At 32.3% G+C, this 27,792-nt stretch overlaps 1 protein-coding gene across 1 annotated transcript in view; it reads left to right on the top strand.

The window, feature by feature from the left end:
• The window catches only part of LOC106643749 (PAX3- and PAX7-binding protein 1), a 316,808-nt gene that overhangs the window by 33,919 nt on the left and 255,097 nt on the right, over window positions 1-27,792 (top strand). Inside the window, exon 3 of the mRNA XM_089593866.1 lies at window positions 20,500-20,672. Within this exon, the coding sequence (XP_089449992.1) occupies window positions 20,500-20,672 (173 nt within the window). The remainder of the gene's footprint in view (window positions 1-20,499; window positions 20,673-27,792) is intronic.

Raw genomic sequence — 27,792 nt, 5'->3', positions numbered from 1 at the left:
TCAAAACCCAAATAAAACGATAGTTTTAATTAATTTAGCTTAACAATGTAAAATGTACAAATGATCATATTTTTTATGAGAAAAGAAATGTTTTTTTAATTTAGATTACTGAAAACTTCACATATATGTACTAAATACTTTTTTAATTTTATTTCAGCTTTAAAAAATACGAATTCGTTTTTATATACATTTCAAAAAATTATATAACATTTTATTATTCTCAATTCTCTTCGTCACTGTCTTCCTGTATTACAGGGTAAACTTCCTCCAAGTCAAACAATTTTGTAAGAACTTCTATTGGTTTTATTATTTTCGATTGATATCTGGCGTATGTTAAAAACTAGATAACACTAGCTACGTCAGAGCAACATCCTATGGTTCTGTTACAATTGGCACAGTTACAGCAGTAACGTCTTATTTCTCCAATACCTACAGTATTAGGTACGTAATGAACATAACTTTTATAAAATTTTGCATCTATGTGTCTTGACTGAACCTCGAATTTCAAAATGTTAGTATTTTTTTTTTGCGTAGCTTAACTAAAGAGTATCATTTTCTTGCATAATTTCAGCCAAATAAGATACAGCTTGCTTTAACTGGTAAGAGCCTGTAAAAAATATTTCTAAATCACTCAAAGTCATTTCAGGAAATTTAAAAAAATCTTCAGATGATATTTGACTGAATGGAACCCTTTTTTATTCCAATTTTTTTCTTCAACTTCAAAAGCTAAAGTGTTCTGGTTTTTATTAGTTTCATTCATTCTTCTTATCACGTCATTTACTTTTTTAAAATCAGAGTTTAGTCTGTTGCCAAAAAGATTCAGCAAAAAGCAAGCAATTTTGCAATATAAGGCTGCCCTGTGTAATTGTGTGTTATGTAGTTGATGATGCAATAATTTACTTTTTTGTGCAACAATCCCGTGAACAGCTTCAACTACCCATCGAATTTTTGTTACGAATCGAGATTGATTTGCTTCTTCGGCTGTGAGTTGATTTTTTTTTCCTCTGAAAGAAGGCATGAAAACTTTATACCCTCGTTCCTCTAGCCCATTCTTCGCATCGCGAAAACCTCGATCTAAAATAATACATCACCTTTCTTTAAAATGCTACTAATCCCATTTGGGTCATTTAACAGATGCTCTAAAATTTAAGCGTCGTTTTTGTTTGCATTGAATGGACCAGCCACATCTATTACGAAACCATTCGTCATACATATCGTAAAAGGCTTACAGAGCGATGTCTTCTGTTGCCCAGAATATGACTTTCACTGATAAACATTGTTACTACTTTTTTCATGGTGCAAGTATGTCCCATCACAAATTATAGCCAACTGATCATCATCTAAATTGTATAGTTTTCTTGCAATCGGAGATGTATTCTCTAATAAATACTCTCGACTCTTCGATTTCATTCCAAATGATGAAGGTAATTCTTTCTCAAAACTATTCAAAACAGAGTTAATATTTCTGTTAACTTGATTTTCTCCAATGTTTAAAATCGCAGATATAACGTTATCGGAGTTTCCAGTTCTTAATTTAAATAAAAACGTTACTAAGGCTTGAGTAGTATTGCGATTGTCTGAGTTTCTCATGGTAGGCATCAAACTTTTCAACTGCTCGATATTTTCCCATGTATAACCTGTTAGTGACTTGACGTGTTCTTCAGAATGTCCAAAGTCACCCATAGCATTGTAAAGTTGATGATTGGTTTTGTCACTTAATTTATCAAGGAATTTATTTATTTCCATAACTTCTATAAAACAAGCATTCAAGTGAACTTGAATTTTTTTAATTTCTTCTTCGTAGAATCGAGATTTTATGAGGTGATCAGAGCAACATCTGTTTCTCCTTGGAATGAAAATTTTTCTTGAAATAAAAACTTAAATTCTTGCGTTGAATGGCACATCTAAAAGGTTTTCTTTTGATTTACAAATAAAACAAACACTTTTATTTGCAGATGTTCTTTGAAAAAACATCTCGACTTTATCTATAGATTTTTCAACAGGTGGTAAATATACTGAGCCATCACTAGATTGTGAAAAATTAGATGGCGTAAGAGTCACCTCACTCGATTTTTCACTACTAAGTTGAGGTGCAACTGTCTTTTTTTCTTCAAATCTTTAAGTTTCTTCAGTTCCTCCTTCGACCATGTATTCTAGTACTGTTTTAGGTACAGCTAATATCGACTTTTTTTTTGAAATTTCTGCGTTTTTTTTGGAGTCCATTGTCCTAAATTTTCTGCGACAACTAAAACAGATACTGTTACCTATCTGAACGTACAAATTATAATTCTTGCGTATTTCAGCTGCCTTTTCTCGACTTTCTATCACCATTGGCTTACCAGCTATTTTACGAATAAAAATGTTGCAAGCTCTACACTTGGTAGGATTTACCATTATTTCTTTATGTTTTACAGGTTTTTTAACATTTGATATTCTCTTCTCTGCAAAAATTATTTTTTTTTTTAATTTATAGAAATTATTATACAAAGATCAAAAATGAAAAAAAATATGTACTAGGTAATGAACAGTACTTCCACTAATATTGTTAATACTAATAATGCACAGGACCACAAAGAAAGGCAGGGTACCAATAAGTGAATACATATATGTATATATGTATGTTTATACGTATAAATATTTATTTATTTTTTTACTTTTTTTACATATTTTTTCTACCCGTACACCAGTTACCTGATTTTTACGGGCACCCTCTACCACCTCTGTGCGGAGGGTGTTGATCCTAAACCCCAACTATAGAACCCCAGTTTCCCTAGCTTTTCCCACCTATCTTTTCAATTCCCCTTCTTTTATCTATCTCCCGTTAGTCCCTACAAACCCCTTTCCCCTTTTTTTAACTATCCCCTTTATACCCCGCCTTCCCTACCCAGTCCCGTATTTACCCAGAGCGCTCCAGGGCGTTTAACCCCTGGGTTGCCCTGTGGTGCAGAAAAAACCCTCTTCCATGAAGGAAAACACCTACACCAGAACCAGCCGTGGGACTTGAGAACAAATCCCAGCCGGAAACAATTTTTGAAAAAATGCACTGACCGGGATTCGAACCCTCGCTCCATTTAAGCAGCCGTACCTCAGACTTGCGCCTTAGCCAACTGAGCTACGACTGCTCCAATAAAAAATATATATTATTTATGTATTTTAAGGTGCTGAATTAAGATTCGGGGTCCAAATTGCCCCATCACGTCAGAATTTTCACCCAACCTCAAAAAACACCAAAAATGATGATGAAAATCTCAAATTCCAGGCTCTTAATGCAAAGTAATAAAGTACGAAGATTTCAAAATTGACATTAACATTTTTTATAGTAAAAGTACCCCAATTAATGTCCAAGTGATGCGTGGGACATTGTGAAAAATTTCTAACATCAAAAAACTAAACAACCCTTACCAAAAAGAAAAAAGCTAAAAAGATAATTTTGTAATCGTTAACCTAATGGCCTTTCTCATTCAAAGTAGTATTCATCATATGCACAACTCTCCCATTCACATAAGAAACATAAAATACTTCGTAAAATTAAATCTCATCTCACTAGCATAGTGTCACTTTAGACTTATGGTTGTTGATAAAATAAAAACTTTTCTTACTTTAGTTAATGTTTCAAAATTTTTATTTGTTTTATAAATATTACACGAAGAATAAAAGTAGACAAACAAAAAATGTTAAACATTGAGTAGGGTAAAAAAAATGTTTTCTTTTATTAATAACCATATACCTGAATTGGCACCACGCTAGTGTAGTAAAGTTTCTTATATATATATATAATAGATCGTCTTACCGACAAACCATTAAAAAAAATGCAATTTTCATCATCTTTTTTGGTGTTTTTTGACGCAAGGTCAAAATTTTGACGTGATGGATCAATTTGGACCCTGGATCTTGATTCAGCACCTTAGGATACATAAAAAATATATATTCACTTATTGGTAACCTGACATTTTTTTAGTGGTCCTGTTTTATTTATACCTTAATTGCATTTAAAAAGTAGATAGGACCAATATAAAAAGAAATAAACTTTTTTAACAAATAGAAAACAAAATATTTTGCTCTAAAGAAAATAAAAATCTAATGGAGTAGTCAATACAAGAATGCGCACATATTTATTCGAATAAATGCATGTATTTTTATGCACGCAACATATACAACCATCAATACAAATATTTATTCGTATGTACCTTGTATTTCTTCGTTGAGTACATGTTGTTCTTGCGTTATGCTTTTGCGTTCTTCACTTTTTGTTTTCCTTAGCTGAGAACGGCATTTATTACAAATGGAATCTCCAAGGTGGAAAACAAGTCCCGTAGCAGTCAACAACTCTGTTGCCTTTTTAACTGTCTCGATATACAACGAAGGTTCACAGGTTTTTTTAATATGCCCATCACAATTCATGCACTTATTAGCTTTTTGTTTCTTTTTTGCTGGTTCATCAGTAGGTTCCATCATCTTTCCCCTGATAATTAAAAAAAAAACTTCAATCAGTCTACGTTACTTTTTCAAATGTACAATCAATTGCAAGAGTCTTCAAAAGTAAAAATCAATTTATTGTATTTATTTCATTAATGGTTAAGGTATTACATATATATATATACATATGTATATTTTTGTTTATTGTTCCATTTTTATAATATACAAGAATTTAATATAAGATACAAGTATAACATAAAGACATTATACACATATTAAAAAGTTAATATTTTAATATTCAAATGTATTTATATCAACTAAAAATTCCAGAAATTATATTTCTACTCTAATATGAAAAATTGACGTGAAAATTATAAAAATATTAAGTTAAAGCATAGAGTATGACTTATTTTTACTTGAGTTAATGATTTTCACAGGACCCGAAGTTGAATTTGTAAAAGCGAAGCAGCTGGCTGGTGAAAAAATCCTTACGGCATCATACCATTCACAAAAGTGTTTAACATGATGAAATCTTGTTAAGTACGTAACTGATAGTCCAGACCATTGATCACGAGCACTGCACTCTATTGGCACAGAAATAAATAAATTCAAACCTAAAAAGCAAGATATATTTATTTTCTTACATGACAGATCCATAGATCACTGTATACAAGTACACACACCCACACTTTCTCTCTCTCCCTCCCTCTCTCTCTCTCTCTCTCTCTCACTGTTTGTTCTAAAAGAGAGACTAAAGAGTGCAGATTACTTTAACATATAAAAAGTTTTTAGTTATGAAAAATCTTTTGAAAAACCGAGTCCACTAAATGGCAAACTTAGGGCGTAACCTGTACTTACGTTTTTCGTGAAACCCGACTTAACTATTGTTTCTTAAAGGGCCCTGCTTATTTACTCTGGACATGTCGATAATAAAGATAGTTACATAAATTGCAAGTTCATCTCAAAGTAAAGAAGTAATGCGAAAGCTAGTCAATATTAATATATGTAAATATACGTGTTCTGTTTTATGTTCATCTTAGACTGTACATAAATACGAATGTATTTATCAGTACGTACGCAACGGTTATTGCCACTTAAAATTTTTTTCCGTGTATGTGCGAGAGAGAAAGCTGCAAGAAGGCCCCCTATTACTACATGTCTAATCACATATATAGGTATAGTACTACAGGTTTCTCAGGAGGCCTTCTCGCAGCTTTTTCTCTCGCACGTGGCAGTATCGCACAGTACAGAGTAAGATGGGGATCGATTACAATATTATAATACCTCTATGGTTCGTACGTACAAACGGATGAATTATATGTTCCAAATATTTCGTTTCGCTATGCTATATGGCTATACGTTTTTAGGGGAATTCGTAAGAACGGAAACGTACAAAAAGTAAATATTGTCATATGTCATAGGCAATACCGCAAATGTTATGTAACACCAAAAAAAAAGGTATGCAAGAATAAATTAAGTAACGTTTTTTTGAGTTTTGTGGTTAGTTCTACCACTTAAAAAACTCTGAAAAATTTGAAAAAGTACAATTTGTCGCAAAAACATAAATCCATCAAGAATCAGTCTTTTAAAAACCGATAAAATGGATTACATGCTGTAATAAGGTGAAAATAACGGTTTTTAGGATTTTTAGGTTAGTTCCACAACCTACAAAATTATGAAAAAATATACTAAAGTTGTATTTTTCCAGCTGTAAAGGATGAAAATATCTACTTGCCTGTACTTTTATTGGATCATGGTCAAAATCGCGTTTCAAAGGTTAAATAATTTTTTTAGAGGTTATGTCGACCGTGGTTGACCTTGGAAAAAATTCTACGCAAGAGAATTTACATTTTCTTCACACATAAGTTTTTTTAAATTCTTTGGATTGTAAGAACCCAAGATAAGTAACAAATAGTCGTTTTTTTTTGTAATTTTTCATTTTTTGAAGGTTAGAAAAAAAATTTTTTCCAATGTAACGCATTTTTTTAAAGTTATATTCTCTGCAAAATTTACTAAGGATATTAGAATTCCGATTAAATTTAAAGGAGGCTCTTAAGTAGCCGAAAAACGTAAAATCAATCGATTTTTCGAATTTTAGGTTATGTCGCACCTATTAAAAAAATTTAAAAAAATTCGTGAAAGTTGTGTTTTTTCTTGCTCTACAAGATAGATAAATAACGTTGCCTGCACCTCTATTGGATCATAGTCAAAATTGCGATCTAAAGCTTAGAAAATTTTTTTTTAGGTTATGTTGTACTTGGATAACCTTGAAAAAATCCCATATAAAATAAATAATACCTACTATACTGCTGAATTTTTTCAGATTTTTTTTATGTTTAGACGCCGAGAAAAGAAATGAAATGTAAAAAACACGGTTTTTATGGTCCCTAGCAAGGGAAAAAATTTTTATGGTCTTGGACCCAGTTGACCCTTTATTTTTAGCCCTAAAAAACAGTTTGACACTGTTAAAACGAAAAAATTCAATTTCGGGCATTTTGCTGTGCTTAATGGGGGGACCCTTTGCATCATCAAACGATAAGTGAGAAAGAATAACGTTGCTCACTCTCGCCCTAAAATTTTGGAACCAAAGAGATCTTGTGGAAGAATTTGAGTGCACGGAAAGACAAGTTAGACGAGCTTTAGATTTAGTTGCTGAACCTGGCATACTTACATCACCTATAAAAAAAAAGGAAAAGTTTTATCTGCTAACGTTGAGAGCTGCCTTAAAAAATTTTTATGAGAATGAACATGAACATGCACCTGTTTACCATCATGCTGTTTGACTGTAACATAATCTTTCAATCCCAGCATTAAACGACTTGCTTTGTCATTCCATGCAACCAAATTCTTCTATATGATCTCTTTGGTTCCAAAATTTTAGGGCGAGAGTGAGCAACGTGATTCTTTCTCGCTTATCGTTTAATGATGCAAATTTCTCTACAATTTGCTCCAATACTGCGATGCCTGCTTTACGACATTTCTCATCTTGAATTTTTTTTAGATTTATACTTACAAGCCTCAACCTTGCACTTTACACAAATCAAAGCATCATCTCGAATAAAAGGAAAGGTTTCTGTCAAAAATTGCGGAAATTTAACCAGATTTTTCCTGATTTTGTGATTATCTATATTCAATGGATTACAACATTTTACCATCTTTAGTACCTATTATTAAAAATGAGTTATAAAAACCAAATCACTGCTAAAATAAACTATCGATAAATGCGTAAGTATCGAGCTCACTTCGATTTTCTGTTACAATTACATAAACTACGTAAAAAAATTTTTAAACAAAATTTCATCAAAAATTAAAAATAGTTCCGAAACCTATAAAAACTTTAAACTTGCGATAGCATGTTCTTGTGTTTTAAACATAATAAACATTGTCATACAAAGCAACAATCAAAAAGTTACTTGCGATATGCAGACCGCCACGGTTAGGTATGTTTGTTTACATCCAATTAGATAGATGGTAGTAGACAGCACGTGGCGGACTCGCTGCCAGCGTGGCTGCAGCATCTCGTGCCGTATCGTTCGTCGTTTAAATACTACGTAAAAACAAAAAATCTCTCTTTCTTATTGTCGATATCTACGTAAAAAAGTCTTATCTATCGATGTAGATAGTCCAAAAAATTCCAAAAATTGAAGATCATGAAGATATAACGTGTTTTTTGATCTTTTGCATTTTTCGAGGTTATAGAGGTAGAATTCTGAAAAACGGATGCCACCACTAGAAAGCTGAGAAAAAAAAACGTAAGAGTTAGTGTTTTGACTTATTTTTTATTAACGTTTTGAGACCGACACGACGAGTTAAAAACATCGAGTTTTACGCTCGCGCGGGCCGTACGTAGCAGCGCTGGGGCAGTTTACGTGATTCTCCCTGTATGTGGAATTCTACAGGTAAATTATTTATAACACTATTTAAAAGACCACGTCCTCTTGCACGATGAATGATCGTGTCTCTTTAGTGGTTCAATCATGACTGAGCACGTTTGTCTGAAAGAATTATATTTATAGGGTATAAAAGCACTGCGCATTTAATTATTACATTAGTCGTTATCCAACCATCATACCGTGCAGACGTGCAGTTTAAAAAGCAAACTGTAAAATGGCATGTTCCAAACTTTGACGCTATTATGAAACAAAAAAAGTGTTGGAATCGATATGATGAATTACTCCCAGACAGTATTCGAATTGTATTCTGTGGCCCATCTAACTATGGTAATACAAACATTTAACTAGCACTAATTGTAGACCCAAATAGAGTAAGGTTTGAAAATGTCTATTTCTAATCAAAGTCGCTTTCAGTAGCTTCTCTATCTACAGTTCTAGTGATACGCGGACTGTAGGAGATCAGCTTTAATAATTGACCAGTTGACTTACTGCGTTCAAGCATATATATACACACATACGTGTGAATGTACACATATATATATATAGGTACAGCACGTCAGTATTCTACTAGTCTCCATCCACGATTTTGTTCACATAACTTTGTATTGTTAAAAATCACCAAAAATGAATAAACAGTCGCAAACTACAGAAGAAAAATCAAAGATACAATTAATCAGAATTTCTAGAGGACGAAGAAAAGGCCAGTTTAGGAAAAAAAGACATATTTGGACTATGAAAAAAAGAAAGAGTTTAAGAGGCTTTGTAAGGTATGTGTATGTATTTTCAATACGACTGTGATTTCTGATTATTCAAAATAAATGAACATTGAACTGTTGTAGGTAATCAAAGTTCATAAATATTTAATTTTTATGTAAATTGTGTATGACATAAATATCTTAATCTTCAGAACCCAATTTAAATCTCATTTAATATATGCTCCAGTTCTCAAGGGAGAGAAATTGTTGAGACATCTTTATTTTCTAAACAAATGTGGTGCAGCAACTGCAAAATTCCTCTCTCGTTGGATTTTGTAACTGAGAAGGTGCAACTAGGATTAGGCAGTAAATATACTGTATAATGCTGCCAGTGTCCTTTCGTCAAAAGAGTCTACACCAACTTAGTATTGGGAGAGAAAAACTAATTTGTGGCTGTAAATGCAAAAGCTGCACAAGGTAACTAATTCAAATGAATCATTTTTTATTATTGTGATTAGATATACAGCTATTTTCTACGTTGTAGGTATAATAAATTCAGGCATTGGAGAGACCCCGTACAATTCACTGCTAGTTTGCTTAAATATTTCTCCAGTCTCAAGTGATTTGATTAAAAAGTATGAAAGAATAGTTGGTCGTGCAGTTGAGAATGTTGCCTTAAAAAGTTGCAGCAATTCATGGGAAGTTAACATAAGTTTAACCAAAATTGCAAATGATGTTGTTGTCAACGAGTGAGTAAGTTGTAAATAGATGGATTTTAAATGGACAATCTTTTTTAAAACTACAATTAATAATCAACTACGCTGTTCCATATTGATTCCCGATGTTTGTTTATTGTTAACTATTTTTTTATTGAATTGTACTTACATACACTTTCTTCATTTATTTTACATTGAATTAATACTGTTTGAATAAATGCATGGACTTTTTACTTTTTTTGAGTAAGATGGCAGGTTTTAAAAGTTGTTGTATACTACGATTTTTACACAGCTTATAATTAAATAAAAATTTATTACTAAAACAAAGTAGTATATTATTATTAAATAAGTCTGCTTTTAAAAGATTTTTAGAGAATATCCATTACTACTTTTATTACTTCTCTATTACTTGCTTCTTTTTATAGAACAAGGCAGGAAAAAAATGGAATCTTGTTTTCTAATGATATGGGGTAGCAAAAGAAAGGGATGGGAAGATACTACAGCAGTCAATCTAGTCATAGTGTTTTAATGGGACACTTCTCTAAAAAAAAATTGTGTCATATGCTGTGCAATCAAAAGGTTGTCGTCGGTGCGATATGGGACACAAAAAAAGCGATCTCGACTGCAGGCAAAATCATGATGGATCTTCCAAAAGTATGGAAGCCGACATAGCTGTTGAGTTATTTACGAAAATTAAACTATTTGCTTAACACAACGGTTTTGGAGCAAGACTCATCATAAATAATGATTTTGCTACTATGGCAAGCTTAAGAGCAGTATCAGTCGACAACATTGAGTTGTGGGCTAATGAGAATCATTCTGTCGAAGCATTTTAAAATTCTATGCATGACATGTCCTTACCAAAACCTTTGATAAAGTATTTTTCAAATACTCTCAGCAATATTATAACAGACTGTCAGAATCGGCCCAAAGATCTTACAAATAAATTTAGATGTATTATTCCTCACGCTTGTAGTGATCTCACCTTATGCATATTTCATGATTCACAAGAAAATTACGTTTACCAAAAACTCACAGATAAAAAACCTCTGGAAGGCCAATCTTTAAGAACCTCTTTGGAAAAGTTGGTTCGAGGTTATGTAAATAATGTAGCTAAACTTGCCCCTGCTGCTTCAACGCAAATAATTGAAAATTTTAACAACATCGTTGCTAGCAAAAGCCCCAAATCAAAACATTATTCTGGATCCGAATCTTTAAATCATCGGGTTGGTAGTGCAGTATGCCAAAAGAATTTTGGGCACACATACATAGACGAAGTTTAAAAAAAAGTTAATCTAAGCCCTACGAATGCTGGTTTGAAATTTAGAAGAATCAAACACAATAAATTAATTCAGAAAATACTATTTACAAGTAGCCGTGAAAGTAAAATAAGAAAATAATTTTTGAAAAACAAAGTCTTCCAAAAATAGTCGTGTTCAGCGAAAAGAGTGATTGACGAATGAGAGTAATATTGATTTAAATGGTGTTTTGGATATACCCATCAAAACTATTGAGCTGTCAAATACTGGTCCATTAGTAGATAAAATGAAATGCTTAAAAATTGTTTATTTTGACGTGGAAACCACGGAGTTTCGTACTTCTGATCAAATAGTTCAGGTATACCATATTCTAATAACTGTACCTATACATATTTATTAGTTTACCATACATAAATAACTTCTATAAAATTTAGAACTTCTATTGCAAATCATTGTTGATTGTAGATTGCAGCTTTAGACATTCAAAAGACTTTTAATACCTCTTCGTTTCCAATAGTGCCAACGAAACCCAAAGCTTCCCAAGTAACAGGGTTGACTGTAATAAAAGGGAACTTTTTCTGCGTGAAAAAAAAGTTGATACTGCTACAAAAGAGGCAGCCATTGGCACATTTTTAAATTATCTTGTGGACGTTAAAAACAGTCCCAAAACACATGGGCCTTGTAGTATGGTATGAATCGGGCACAATGTAATCAGGTAGTGCAAAAAATTTTAAACTTCTAAACTATTTATAACAGGCGCATGGCTTTGCGCTCACGATCAGGAATAAATTATTCTGATCCTCCAGACCCACAATTTATTCCCTGCGCAAAATAATAACTCTAAGTATAATATTACATACATTCAATAATGCTTAATCGTTTATCATAGTTTCGATACGCCCAAAATGAAAATACTTGCTAGCCAACTTAGACTACATGAAATGTCCTCATATTTAGTTTTTGGATACACAGACACGTTAAGACTAGTTAAAAAAAAATTTTAAAGATAAAAAGGTAGAAAAATCTCTTACTCCCAGGAAAATATGATGAAAGAATATCTACCTCAAGAAAACATAGAATCCCTTTATGATGCTCTTCGAGATATTCTAGTCCTTCATAAACTAGTAACTACTATATGTATACATGCGTTTGTCATCACTGCATTAAGCATAAGCGTAAAATGCATATAGCACTAATGATATTCCGCATTTATTGGATTGAAGATTTCCATATGGATAGATCCATATGGAACAATCCATATGGATTTTTATCTGGAATTTTTATTTCGTCATAATAGCAGTGTAAGAATAGAATACACAATAAAAGTAATTATCCGAATAGAGTTTTATATAGATATATCTATATGGATTTCCATATAGATTTTTATACAGACAGAACCATTTGCTATACCTGCATTCAGCATAAGTGTAAAATGCATGTGGCACGAATAATATTTAGAAAACATTTAAATAAAGATTTCTACATGGATAAATCCATATAAAACAATCCATATGGATTTTATAACTGGAATTTTTACATTGCCAGAATATCATTGTAACAATAAAATATACGATAGGAGTAATTATCCATATGGATTTTTATATAGACTTATCCATGTGGATTTCCATATGGATTTTTATATGGATGGATCCATATGGAACAATCCATAAGGATTTTGTATCTGGAATTTTTATTTTGTCATTATAGCAGTGTATTAATAGAATATACACCAAGAGTAATTATCCGAATAGATTTTTATATAGATTTTTCTATATGGATTTCCATATGGATGGATCCATATAGAACAATCCATATGGATTTTATTTTTGGAATTTTTATTTTGTCATAATAGCAGTGTATTAATAAAATACACAATAAGAGTAAATATCCAAATAGATTTTTATACAGTTATATCAATATGGGTTTTATTTCTCATACAGCAGAATCTGAGAAAACTATTTTAATCCTAAAAAATTCCTGTAGTATATTAAAAAAAATTGTCTCTCCAAATCATTATGTCTAAGCTTAAAATATGACGTACGACTAGTCTTGTACGAAAAAAATCTTATTTTAACACGTGTCATATATGTGAAACATAAATGTGGGAAATTCCACATTGACGCTTGACGATCATCATAAAAAAGAAAATCAGCAATCTCAACTTATACTGTCAAATGTAAGGTATGTTGGAGGATCCGAAATTAGGCGACAGCGGGCAATCCGTGGTGGCCCGAACTCGCTCAGCTAGACCAAAGAACGCTATTTTGTTGATTTCAGGCGAGTTCGGGTCACCGCGGGTCGCCCACAGTCGCCAAGTTATCCATTTAAAAATCCTCATTTAAATTAATGCGAAATATCATTAGTGCTACATGCATTTTAAATTTGCGCTGAATGCAGATATTACAAATGGATTCGTCTATATGAAAATCCATATGGATAAATCCATATGGAAATCCATATGGTTAAGTCTATATAAAATTCCATGCCGATAATTACTCTTATTGTATATTCTATTCTTACACTGCTATTATGACAAAATAAAAATTCCAGATATAAAATTCGTATGGATTGTTCCATATGGATCCATCCATATGGAAACCCATATGGAAATACATATAGATAAATCTACATGAAAATCTATTCGGATAATTACTCTTGTTGTATATTCTATTCTTACATTGCTGTTATGACAAAGTAAAAATTCCAGATATAAAATCCATATGGATTGTTCCTTATGGATCCATCCATATGGAAATCCATAAAGAAAAATATATAAAAATCTATTCGGGTAGTTACCATTAGTGTATATTCTATTAATACACTGCTAAAATGACAAAATAAAAATTCCAGATAAAAATCCATATGGATTGTTCCATATGGATCCATCAATATGGAAATCTTTATTTCAATAAATGCGGAATATTATTAGTGCTATATGCATTTTCCGCTTATGCTTAATGCAGTGATAACAAACGCACACATCTATATGAAAGTCCATATGGATGAATCCATATGGAAATTTTTTTGGATGAATCCATATGAATTTCCATATGGATCCTTTTGGAAATATATTTCTGATGATGATATAATAAATGAATGTGTCAGCCTTGAAAAACTTGCATCCGATAAAACGCAAAAAAATACAATACAAAAGAACAAAGCGACGTTATACTTTAAAAAAAATGATGTAACGTCTCGCACAATTACAAAAATGGCGAAAAATGGTACATCATAAAAAAGTTTTACTTGATGCCGACAAAAAAAATTCCACAAACGGAATAAAAGTTTGCTTTCAATTGATGTGAAGCAAAATGTACGAGTCACTTCTTGAAACAGTATAATTAATGTTATAAATAATAAAATTAAAACTTTATTTAATGCAGAAAATGCTTAGTTATAAGTCTTTCTTTAATTATTTACTTACGTATGATAAAATGCTCCTATTATTTGTTAATTAGCTTATTAATACACATTGAAAAAATTAAATGAATTAATTAATTTATTGCTATTGATTATTTATTTACTCTCGGCTGATCCAACTCTCAGCTTTTGCTAAATGAGAGTTCAGGTATAATTATATTCGATACCGTTCATTTTTGAAAATCCGCACGCTTGAATATATCAACATAGCAGACATCCACACGTCTGATTTATGATCGAAAATGATTTTCACTATCTTTCTTGGCAAATATCTTTGAATAATGCCCCATTTTTAGCATTTTACATGACGGGATAAGGAAGAACAGAGGTTTTTCTACAAGAACATCATAATTTGCCTGCTCAGGTTTTTTTTATTGTGAGTTGGGAAACGCCTGTAAAGCTGATATTTTGATGCTCTGCCATATAAGCTCGTGTCGAAGGTACAACTTTGAGCTAAAATATCACGAGATTTAGCTCCACTTGCGGTATAAACAAGGACACCGTTGGATTCAGTGGATCAAAATCTATTAAATGAAACATATTTTATTCCGTAGGTTTTTGCATGGGAGCTACCTTAATCAGCCAAAGTACAAGTTTTTGAAAGAGTTCTTGGAGCCCATAGATGACATATAATTTTTAACTTTCCTTGAACATGAAGTAGTATCTCCAGATAATGCACTACCCAACTTTATAATGATTTCTTATTACATAGCTTATGTAAAACAGGATAACGTAAGAGCTTTCTACTGTATGGGAAAACGTAAAAATGTAGACTGTTTCTATCTATGCCAGGCATACACACAAGTACCAAAACAACTTTTAAGACAGAATGTTAATTTTTAAGCTGTATTGCGTCAAGATCAGCTGAACTTAAAAAATATGTGTGTGACTATCATGTGAACTCTGATATGACATAAACCTAGTTTAAAGATCTCTGCACAAGCTGTTAAAATAATAATAAATATGGTTTCGTTGTCATCGATAAGGATAAAAAAATAAACAGCGGTCGATATCACAAAGGTTTTGACAATTCTGCTGTAAATGTAAGTCGCGCGTGTTGCACTGTTCTACTCTGAGACGTTGAAGCATCAACATGTACAAAAAAGGAAAAGACGTACTTCATCAATTAGTAATTTATTAATAATTCTGTAATCCCTAATAAATCCAAGCCACTACCCATCAAACAAATGGAAAAACCTAACTACAGTGACGACGACAACGACGAGACCATGCTTCTCCGTGAATTCTCGTAACCACCCGGACTCATCATCCAGCCCCAAGTTGTCGCTGGTGTCTTTGTGCATGGAGTCTATAAGGCGTGTCTAAAGAAGTTTCACTTCAGTAAAGTTTAAATGGAACCGCTGGTCAACCATTTCAAGTTGACAACTAAAAATTTAGTACTGTTGCTACAACTACAATCAAAGGATTAGCAGGCTTTGTCGTCAGTGCTAAATTATATTTGTAAGTAAAGATTAAGAGTCAAACTTATAAATACATAAAATATTTAATAGAGTCATAAATATAGTCCAACTCTTACACTAATTGCGTTAATTTTAATTTTTGAGTATAGATATTGAATATAGATATAGAACAGTGTTCAATATTTGAGAAAGGCATTTGTCAACCTCGCGTTTTAAAGTAGTCTGCTGACTACTGTATGAATTGAACAGAAAGCGATTATGTGTGTAAACTTGTGAGTATGTGCGTGTTTCTGCGCTTGAGTGGTCCGGACTCGTGCATAGCGCCTAGCTACCAATCCTCGTGAGTCTCCTTCTTTAGTCACATCGCTTAGTAAAGCCGCTTATAGTTGCCCTCCTTGTAGAGTGGCACCTCCTAGCAGAACTGCATTAAGTCATCCCGCCTTACTAAAGTGTCAAACCTTAGTAGAACTGCTTGTAGTTAATCCACCTACTGTAAAGTCTCCGTGTAGTGAGACTCCGTTTGTTAAACTTACAATTGTTTAACTCATTCACAAAATCTCAAATTATATTTAAGTTACTATATAGTCTTGTTAAATAAATGTGTTGTGATCAGTATTTTCTTGCTTGACAAGTATTAACCACGTGCTGCACACCTGCAGCTTACAGCTTCTTCCCCTTCTTCTCTCCTGCTACGTATCTGGCTACTATAATAAATTATATAGTCTATCCTTTATGAAAAGCTTAAATCAGCTTAATTAATGAACAAAATTAGTTATTGAAATTGTCAGCTAGTTAACTGTTATTGAACCTAAAAATTACTCATATTCTCTGCTGTGAAATTTTTCAACTCTTTGAACTACGAAATAATATTTGCGTTGTTTTGACTTATAAAGAGATTTATTCGTTATGATGACTAACTAAATTTATGTTATTAATATGAATTTTCTATTTTAAGATTATTTTTAGTACGGTGAAATAGGAACAATGTAAATGTACTAAATTATTCTGTTTTTTTTTCTGTGTGCATTATAAGTCACTTATAAAGTATTATAGTAGCGTAGTGATTGCGAATAGATGAACAATCATAACATTTACTGCAATTCTATTATTAGCTTCCAATCTCAGCGTACGGGGGTATCATTAAATCTGTGGAGAGGGATGACCTGGATTTGAAGTGGCCTTTCTTACGAAGAAGCAGAAAAAGTATGCCTCGTACCTCTCGTTGTTGTAAATAAGTCTTATTCTTGTCAAATATTTTGCTACTCGTCTTCTATAACGTGACAAAAAAGGCAAAAGGTATGTTTCAGATGGATATTAATATATTTGAGGACTTGCTCTCGAAATTTTTACGAAATCATAGAAAAATGTATATTTTCTTATATTCCATCAAAACTATCTCTTTTCTCCTTAAATTAAATATTCTAAGCGTACCACCTTTTTTTACATTTATTTTATTTTGTTTATTTATTTATTTTTAAAAATAAAATTCTGCATAAACTGCTTGTTTTACTATATTTCGTGTAGTTACCATCCTTGCCTTCAGATTAGAAGTTGATATTTACTCAAAAGATATAAAAATACTGACAGTTTATTCTACGGTGTCAAACCTTGAGTAAAAAAAAAGTATCTATTGTGATAAAGAATAAAATCACATCTGCAACTTACAAAAAAAAAAATAAGATTGCCTTCTGGCATTCTTATTGGCATGGTATTAGCTATCTTTGTATTTGGATTGCGGGCCAAAGTACACTCGGGAGAAAATACGCTCTTTTCGTATCTAGTAAAATATGTATTCTTTTTTGAAATTGATTCATTATTATCTCCAAGTATATATTCACCATAAAGCTAAGCAAACTATTTCGTCTAAATACTTAATAATTTTTCTAGACTTCCTACGTTTGTTACAAATTTTTATTCATATAAAAAGTTTCTCATATAAAGGTCTTAGATTTGATTGACAAGGGGTGCTATTTGTAACACGGTATTTTAGCCAAGGTATGGCCGGTCCAATACAATGCAACAAAAATCTACTTCACCTCATCTACTTTGTCCCAACCCACTGGAATTTTATACTTTAGTAGATCTGCTACAGGTAGCTTGGAAACTTTAAAAACTTCTGTGAAGTCAAGTACTGTTCTGTGAAGTCAAGTTCTGTATTGGATAAACCTAATAGTGATGCTATAAAGGAAAATTAAACTTGAGCAAATGGGAGAATGAGAGTCTTCAACAGGCAAGTATCACGAACCAATATCCTTACCTTGGATCATCAAAATGACTGAGCTCTCAAAAAAAAAAATGCTTTGGACACCAACGTCTCCAGAGTAATACCAGGAGACATTGGCAAAGAGCTGTACAACTAGCTCCAACGCTTCAGGCTCTGTAGTTCTCCTCCCGATCAGTCAGGTGCTACAACAGAAGGCCAGAAAAGATCACCTTGAGGGATCCAAACAGTCACGTTTGCTGGAAACTTCAGTTAAGAAAGAGTTTCATGCTCACCGGTTTTTTTAGGGCCATCGAACGTCGAACTATACCTTATTAACAAATACATTATAACTTAACAAAGTTGACAAAAAACATCCTTTAGGGCTCACGAAAGTTTTAGCTATGCCTATCTTATAGTCGCAAGAGAGTGCATTAAAAAGAAAACTTTAAATGCTCCAAATGTTAACAACTCAAGGTGTCAGGAAACTGACGCAGAACATTTATCAAGATTGATAAAGCAGTGTCAAAATCAACAAATAAAGAATCTATTACGTAAGGGATCAGCTTTCCATTATAACCCTGATGCCGGTAATCACTTAAATCTTCCAGATTTTTAAATAGGTAGGGTAATATGAATTTGTATTTATTGTGGCTAAAAAAAATGGAGACATTTATTTAAGATACCAACCCTTATTTTGTAGCCTTAACTTGCTCAAAAAACCTCTATAGTTGGCACCACTGCCGCAAGAAAAACATCTATTTACGAAAATACGTCGATTCAATTAATTATAAAAAAATATCTATTTTTGCGGTTATCTGTAATTTTCACGATAGTATTTAAAAGATGAAGTTATAATCTACATCCCGTGTATACTGATAATGTCCGACACATTCGATTCGAGTTGCAAATCATTAATCTTAGTATACCTGCCATAAGCACTCTAGTTGAAAGAGCGAACTTAAATCACGAATTTCTCAAGACTTTGTTCTGTTAAGGAGATAAAAAAGCTACCCCCAAATTCTGTGTAATGTAAACTATCTAATGACGTATGTCTAGTGTGGTGGCACTAGGACGCTGGAACCTCCTTAAGCTCCAGGACTTCGTTGCTCTGGTGATCGGGCGATAAAAAATAAACTGCATGAATCATGAACAAAAATATCCTTAATAAGACGTTTTTTGTTCTGATAAGTGTCAAGAATAGATAAAAAATTTTTAACTGAAAACGTTCTACATTACGTGCCAACACATTACGGTGTTTCATTCAGTGAGTCTCGGGCGAAGCCGAGGGGGGGGCACTAGTAGAATATATATATATACATATACAGTGTCGAGATATCTAAGGCTACTTCATCACAATGTGTATAGATAGTTATGGTCTCCCTTCATGCCCAGCTTTTTCTAGGCTCTAGTGCTGGTGGCCTATATCTATATCATGCATATAAATCCCATACACGCTTCGTATTAACTACATATCACCCTTGTGGCGTCTGAATATGCCCTGCGCCGTCTCGATTATTTGTATCTCACGATAGGTTACACACACGCGCGCGCGCCCCTGGGCGTCTTCTGTCTACCCCTTATTTTATCATAATACTACGCTGTACGGCTACCGTACTTTTTACTCTTAGATTTATTCCTTTTCGATGCCTGATCCTGGTTGTGGAGATGGCTTGGCCGACAATGACCTGATTCTAGAAACTCTTGACTCTTGAGATCCTGTCCGTAACTACGACTCGTTCTCTTCTGCACGTACCTCTTTCTACTCTCGCATTATCCACTTTTTTCCGTACACTGAATTACATTCTTTATTTTTTCTACTTACACTTCGTACTGGACCACTCTTATATGTTTTACTCTACTCCCTCTATACACCATACTCTTGGTACACTATAGTGTCTCTACTCTTCTTTGTTCTCACTGTACATTTACATTTTTCTTATACACTCACCTATTCTCGTCACTGACTATGACTGCGCTGCTCATACACTACTCTGTGTCTGTGCGCGCTTGCTCCTTTCTTCCGATTCTCTTTACCGTTAAAATCTCTAACTTACCTAAAACTTGGTAAGAAGTTGGAGATTTTTAAATATTCTCACCCTACAGCCTAACCCCGTCACTCTAAATTCTTTTAAGCAGCACTGTGAGATTTGTAATTTTTCCCTATCCTTGTCTCTATCGCACATGTGCATTCATTTCAACCATACACGTATGTTGCGCTGTAACATAAGCATTTACGAAAGGAGTACAGTGCAAAAAAATTGTTTACTCTGTATACCTATAAGTGTCACACTTTTCGATTTGGTAATAAACGCAAGTACACTGCTTGCAAAAATACTGTTTGTTAAATAAATTGAATGTTCTTTCCTTTTTTCTTGAATAAACTTTGAGTTTACAATTTTATACATTGAATTAAACTTTTTTATTTTTATAAAAACAAGAGAAGTAATTTCGCTGACAAAACAAAACATTTTTGTAGATGGAGAAGTTTTCAAAGTCAAAAAGTCGTCAAGAAGTAGAAGACTAATGAAACAACTGGATCAGGAGAGAAAAAAAAAAAAAGATGAAGAAAAAATACAAGTGGAATTTGAATCAACAAACGTGTCTGACATACAGGAAAAGGATGTAGAGAACAAAACCGATGATTTAGTCGTAAGCTATTTTTTTTCAACATAATATTCTTCGTTGGATCTTTGTTATGCTCTCTTTGTTAAGGAACAAAATTCTTAAATCGATTGCCTTAAAAAATTTAATGCTACTAACATTTTTATTTTTTATTTTTATAGCATTCTATTATGATGTTTAGAAACCTTGCTTCTCATATTAAATAAACACATCGAAAAAATTGAATTTAATAAATGTGTAAAAAACCTTTTATAAATACGCTAATTAAATGAGCACTGTCTCATCAATAAATTTTGAAATTCATAAAAAGTAACTAATTTAACATAGAATATGTGAGTTTATAAAAAATCAATTTACATATTTTTGAAGGCAATTTAGAACTACAGAATAAGAATTACAACATAAGTAAATATTATTTAACTGAAAATTGGATTCAATTAACAATAGAGTAAACTTAGATTTAAAAATATTTTTATTAAAGAATTTGATGTAAATATATTATTACTTTAAAAGACTATCAAGTGCGTGTATCAGTTTCTTCGGGAAAAAGGATAGGGTGTTTTGATCATTTCGCACAACACGCATTCATTTATTATGGGAGAATAAATATATGATTGAAACCGGGAAGGTCAGGTGCGCAAAAGAAATACAAAATGATTGCAAAATAATCTTGAAATATATTCAAATGTATAATTGTGTATAACAATATAACGAGTGTAGCTAAATACAGTGGTGAAGCTCTTAGCTTACAGAAAATGAAACATTATTATTGAAATTCGTTGAAATCCATCTAAATTATAATTTAACTACATCAACTTTGATATTAGAACACATAATTTATTAATTGGTCTATAAGTACCATTTCATCAAATAAACATGTTAAATCAACGGTTTGAACTAAAATAAGATTCGTTTTTAAAACCAAAAAAATCTCTTCTTATTGATAAACGCATAAGTTATAAGAAAGTGCCCATTCTCACGTGGGTCTCAGATGATATACTGAACTTTAACATAGTTTCGCATACAAATCAATAAACCAAAACTCTAATCAGTTGAAAAAGAAAACGTATTACAAGTTTTGGCACTATTTTCGCCTTGGCCGTACCGATCGTACAAAAAAAAATTAAATTGAAAATATATTCGAATAGATGATCTTTTAGGTCAATTTCCCCTTTACCCAAACTATCAACGATTTAACATTGAAATAAATACCTTTGCTACATGCATCATACTGGACTGATCAATTTATCTAATCAATAATTGTAATTAATAAAAATGTAATTGTTGACATGTCACAGAAGCAACGGGTTGTGTCAGCTAGATGGCACGGTACGACGATAATACAAAGAATCTTAATAAAATTTATGAACAATAGGCAATTAAATCAGCAAACAAATATGAGTACGTCTGGGAAGCCACCACGAGAGATTTACTGCTTCAGTGACAAGGAGTTATCATGAAGACAATTTGCGAACTTGTTTTATCCACTAGATTAAACGACCCCTTCTACTTACAAATACCAAGAAGAGGGAACCGAGCAGAGGTAAAAAGCTTGAAGTCCAAGTGGTCTGGCTTCTTGAGAGTGATCAGAAAAGAAAAGAAAAGACGGTTATCAGACGTCCAGCCTTTTGGAATTAGTCAATCCGCTCCAAAGGGAACTATTCCCCTGAATCCCGCTCCCGTTCTCGCTCTCTGACCCCTGCCTTGCTTTCCCTTTCCCTTTTCCATGCCACCAAAACCGCCGCTTGTTTTCGAGCGTCTTTGTGCCTTCTCGTTTCCGGTCATGGCCCCACGCGTCTTGTCCTCGCACAGGTGAATTTAATTTTAAAAGTGAATATTATTAAACCATAACTGTAAAACTAAACACAACTTTTGATCACACAATTTTCATAAAAAAATTAACTATTTGTTCTGTGTACACATCGTCAACTTTGTACTATTATAAGTTTATTGAGTAACGAGACAATGACACTAAAGAATTTTTCAGTAACATAGTAATCTATAAAATTTCGTACCAATATATGACCTAATGTCCCAAAGGGTTTATAGGGTTAATAACACAATGAAGAAATCATTTCAGTCAGAAAATATCATTCATGTGTACGTAAATTTTCTAGAAATTCACAAAGTTCTTTTCTGTATTCGAAAGACAAAGTGAATACGTAATTATGTATAGAATATTCCATGAACAGCTTAGGTAGGAAAAAAAAATTGTTGTCGTTAACTATGCCGTTTGATATTTTTTTATGAGGAAGCAGAACTAAAATTTATTGTGCAATACTAAAGCTATCAGTAACGATCCTACGTAAATTTTGGTTTAGGTCAGATGATTTTTCAATTAAGTTAGTTATTTTTAATTTTATCTTCATCATGATAAAAAAAAACTTCTAATTTTTTAACCCAAAGTTTTTTCACTAATGTATGAAATTTCGTTGTTTATTCATGCATCTTTTCAATTAAATATAAAACATCAGATTTTTAAAGTGACTATAGTGTGTGATGTCTTTTTCTTTGAGAACATCAATGATTAATCGTTTTACATTCTTGCTTTCATCGTAAAGCAGTATATTTGAGAAATATAGGTATGAAGCTGTTAAGTAAAAATGTATGTGTTATGTATTAATTACGTTGTATGCATCTTTTCAGTTAAATATAAAACAGATTTTTTAAGCGAATATAGTGTGTGATGTCTGTTTCTTTGAGAACATCAATGATCAATCATTTTACATTCTTGCTTTCATTGTAAAGCACAATTGTTGAGTAATGTAGGTATATGAAGCTGTTAAGTAAAAATGTATACGTTATGTATTAATTACTTTGTATGATTTTTTGTATAGTTTTTTATTTTTGATTTATTTATTTTTTAAAAAATTTTTTTAAATTGATGATTCAAGCTTCAAATTTATGGTGTAGTTAAAATCCTTTTTTTCAGTGACATGCGATAAATAAAGTGGTGATAACTTTTGCTAATACTACAGAACTGTGGTTTATGCACTACCAAAATGAAGGTAAGGAAAGAAATAAAGAGCGGTATGATAAATTACTCTTTTTTATTGCTCATTTCCTTGTAAATTTTTCTGGCTTGGGATTAAACATTTAAAGCAGTCCTGGAAATCGAATGTCAGATCAATAAAATATAATCACTAAATATGTGAGTAAACTTTTTTTCCAGGAATGTTCCTTGTGAAGGTATAACATGAATATTTAATGTTAAAATATTTGTTTTGATAAAGATTTGGAGACACTAAGTATGTCTGAAACAGGTTAATTTTTGTGGAAAGCGTTTAAGTACATTTTAGTACACTTACGATGAACTTGTCGACAAGCACGGTGATGTCATTTTTCCACGTAAATTGATATAATACTCTTAACAAGTGTGTTAATCTACTTTGTGGCTGTTGTGTACTTACTGTTTTTGGTCAGATATATGATAAATTAATAGTGACCTTGTACTAGTAAGTAGTCATCTGTTGTTCTGTTCGGAAACGGTGGGGCTGGATTTTTCACAATTTTTTGTACACTTTTTGGTGTATTTTGTTACGTTATAAAAATTTGAGGCACATTTGATCTACTCGATTAAACTCTATGTACGAATTGTGGTGAATTAGCAGATTTCTTTTTTAATTTTAAAATACATATCGATGGCATCGAAGCTATGACTATCCTAACAGCTAAATTTACTATTAGGCTTCTAAAAATTATTGCTCTATTTCGATAATTTTATTCTTTTTTTATTGCAATATTTTCTAAGGTTTCCTCCATTCTAGTTAACGCTATTGCGTCATTTGATTCTGCCCATTTATTTATTTTGGTTTTTTTTCTTCTTGTAGGTTAAGACTAAAGTTATTACTGCTGATTTTAATTGTTTGGATATCAAGAAGGTTCAATAAATTTGCTAAACTGTAAGGAAGCTCTGATCTACACCAGTAACTCTCTGTTAATTTCAGTGTTGTTACTCCATATAGGGTGTAGCCAGGAGCATTAGCAATACAATTACTGTTGATCGTTAAGATTTTCGTACCCTATAATTTAATTTCAGTTGATTGTGTAGTTAAAGGATTATTTTCGCTCAAAATTTGTACCGTGGTGGTATATTGTGCGAAATACAACTATTGTTCGGTAGTGTAAAGCCTTATTCAATAAATTTCTGTTGAATTATAGAATATATCTGATAAAGCTATCTGGCAAGTTTTTAATGCTTCTGTTGACAGGTTTACAAAAAATGATGATTTTCAAAGATTATTTATGTTACCTTTAACAATAGGCATATCTGGTCGGTAATATAAAATCTCATTGTCTTTAATGCAATTATTTAAAACTTTTTCGTCGGGAAAGCAAATAGTTTTAAAATGTATTGCTTACGATCAGATTACTATGTTGGGGCTCAATGCTGACAAATTCTTTAGAATTTAAATGTAAACTTAGGTTTATCAAGCTAGCTTGCCAAAACCTCACGCCACACTAGGCATTATCTCTACAATTTGTCGCTAATTTGGTACATCCAAACCGATTTTGTCGCTCATTCCTCTTTTTAAATAAGGATAAAAACGTTAGCTTGATATCAAGCTAGCTGGCCACACACGCGTATCTTCAACTAGGAGGCAGATAGCTCCACGGGATTTGCGCGATAATTTGTCGCTGAAAGATCAGCCTATTACCAATTATGTTGCCGATTATGAAACGAACGAGAACGCGATTTCTGCTGATCGGCATATAAAGCTAACTGGCTACACGTGCGTATCTCTGACTAGAAGGCAGATAGCGAGCCGATATTGATACTAGAATTTGTCGTTTTTTTTGTCGCCCAAAAAACAGCCAAATATCGCACCTCTAGTTAGAATGCAGGTATAGGTCCACGGGGTTTTCACTGTTCACGACGATGCGGTCAAGTACGTATCTACCTAATACTGTGATATTGCTGTGATATTAAACATATGGATGCCTTTTGCAAAAAACTAGCACCGTTAAAAATTTTCCATTTAAATTAACATAGGAAAAAAACAAATGATTCTAGTCTTCGTTAGGGCGTCGATATAGTCCAAGGAAACACGAGATGGGAAGATCGACGCGGTCCGATGCTTTTGTAGTTTTTATTGTTTAGGTATGTCTGTGTGTATGCGCGTGCGTGTAGCTCGTGTAATTTTTCCGCATAGCTCACCATTCATTAACACACACACACGCGCGCGCACACACACATACATATATATCCTCCTATATTATAAAGTTGTCTCGGTAGGGCATTCCACACATCCCCCTACAGACCCCATTAACCCCCTGCCGCCTTACTGTCCCCCACAAAATAAGGTAGAAACCCTATATTTTCTTTTATACTTTGACACATTGCAGTTTTTCCCGACACTCCCCACAGATCCCCCAAGTATTTTTTAGTGACCCCCCACCTCCCCTAACACTTCTTTCATGGAACCTGACACGGATCATACCGTCTTTCTTGGACCTTGATGTGTATACAGGCGCGTACGTGTCATATATGTATAAATTTATTATTTTTAATCTGCTTCATTATTAAATTACTTCAAGACAAAACTTTTTTATCGCTATGATTTATCTCTCCGTCAAAAAAAAATTTCAAGTCATAATTGATTTGTAAAGGGTCGGTGCGTAAAGCGTTACTATGATTATAATTAAATTATATAGTTAACTGTTACATTATATAGTTAACTGTGTGGGGCATTTCAAGCAATGTTCCACCATGTAAAACCGTTTATCTTGGTAGTTAAAAGAGTATTTATTCATTTATGTTTTACTCTAAGTCTTTTAAGAAAAATATCATTCAATACATCATAAAAATAATATGTCACACATATTTTTGTACTGTAATGTTGTTAATTTGTAAAGAATGTTAACTAATAAGAACATGTTTCTTTCCTTACAATAAACTTTTTTTTCATCTATTTTTCCACACTGCCCAGAAGGCAAATTAATGGACTTTATAAATACGAATAATACAATAAACATTCCGTTGATACAACTAAAAGTACGATCAGAAATCAATTTTTACCGATTGTATTTTAATCAATTTTTAAGTGTAAACTTCTTGGTGCGCTAAGCATTTTTTAGTTAGCATGTATAATAAACTATGTGTAAAATTTTAATTTTTATGCGTATGTATTACATTATTTTGTATCAGTGTTAATAATACCAATGCATACATAAATTGAAATTGCATTTAGTTTATTATTAATACAAACCGTGGAAGTTTCGCATTAAGATGACTTATTTTATGAGTTAATTTATAAAGCCCTATGAAATCACGAAGATTTAAGTCTATTTATATTCTGTTTTAAATTAATGTTGACATTGGTACAATAGATTAACACAATATATATTCCTGGGATGTATTATTAGGTAATAAATTTTGTCTATACACATAAGAATATTAAAATCATGCTGTTATTATTTGATACATCATTACTTAGTATCGAAAATGTCTTTCTAAACTACATTTACAATATCTTAAATGTTTTCTTTATCGATTAAAACAAAAATTTTATTTTTATTTTTGCATCTTGATAAAGCCACGTACAATTGACCATGAGAAAATAAAGGTTTTTTCGAGTATAATCCCTCATTATCAAAACTGTGACCTTGAGACTTATTTATAGTCATAGCAAATGCTACAACGAATCAGAATTGTTTTCTATATAAAATGAAAGGTAATGATGCTAATTTTTCCTCCCGTAACTATTTCGCCTTCTACGTTATACTTCAACAATTGAATAATTTGCGGTGGCAAGCCCTAACGAATATTTTTCAACGTTCCTACGGAAAAATTTGCATAAATATTATCATCTAATTTATCAACACCTTTATAGATTGCATTATCGATACTGTATGCTGAATACAGCATGTCAATCCAATGGTATTTCCTTTGTTATTTCCAGTAGAAAATGTAGGGCGGAGTACATGCGATAGGAAAAAATTTTCAACAAGAGCAGAAAATCTTACGTTGCTTCAATATTACTTACATCGAACTACTTATCGACCAAATAGTAAAATTTTTAGTCCCACACTTGATGCTGAAAGATTAATGCATTAATTTTTTTTGCATGCATGTATTATGATACAAAGCATAGAATAAGTTTTTTTCGAAATTCTAAGGATTAAATGTTATCAAGATTAAGTAGAT

Source organism: Copidosoma floridanum, unplaced genomic scaffold, assembly GCF_036245765.1.
Source record: "Copidosoma floridanum isolate Cflo_tuat_1 unplaced genomic scaffold, Cflo_Japanese_pri ptg000020l, whole genome shotgun sequence".
NCBI lineage: Eukaryota > Metazoa > Arthropoda > Insecta > Hymenoptera > Encyrtidae > Copidosoma > Copidosoma floridanum.
This window is presented reverse-complemented; position numbering and strand designations above follow the sequence as displayed.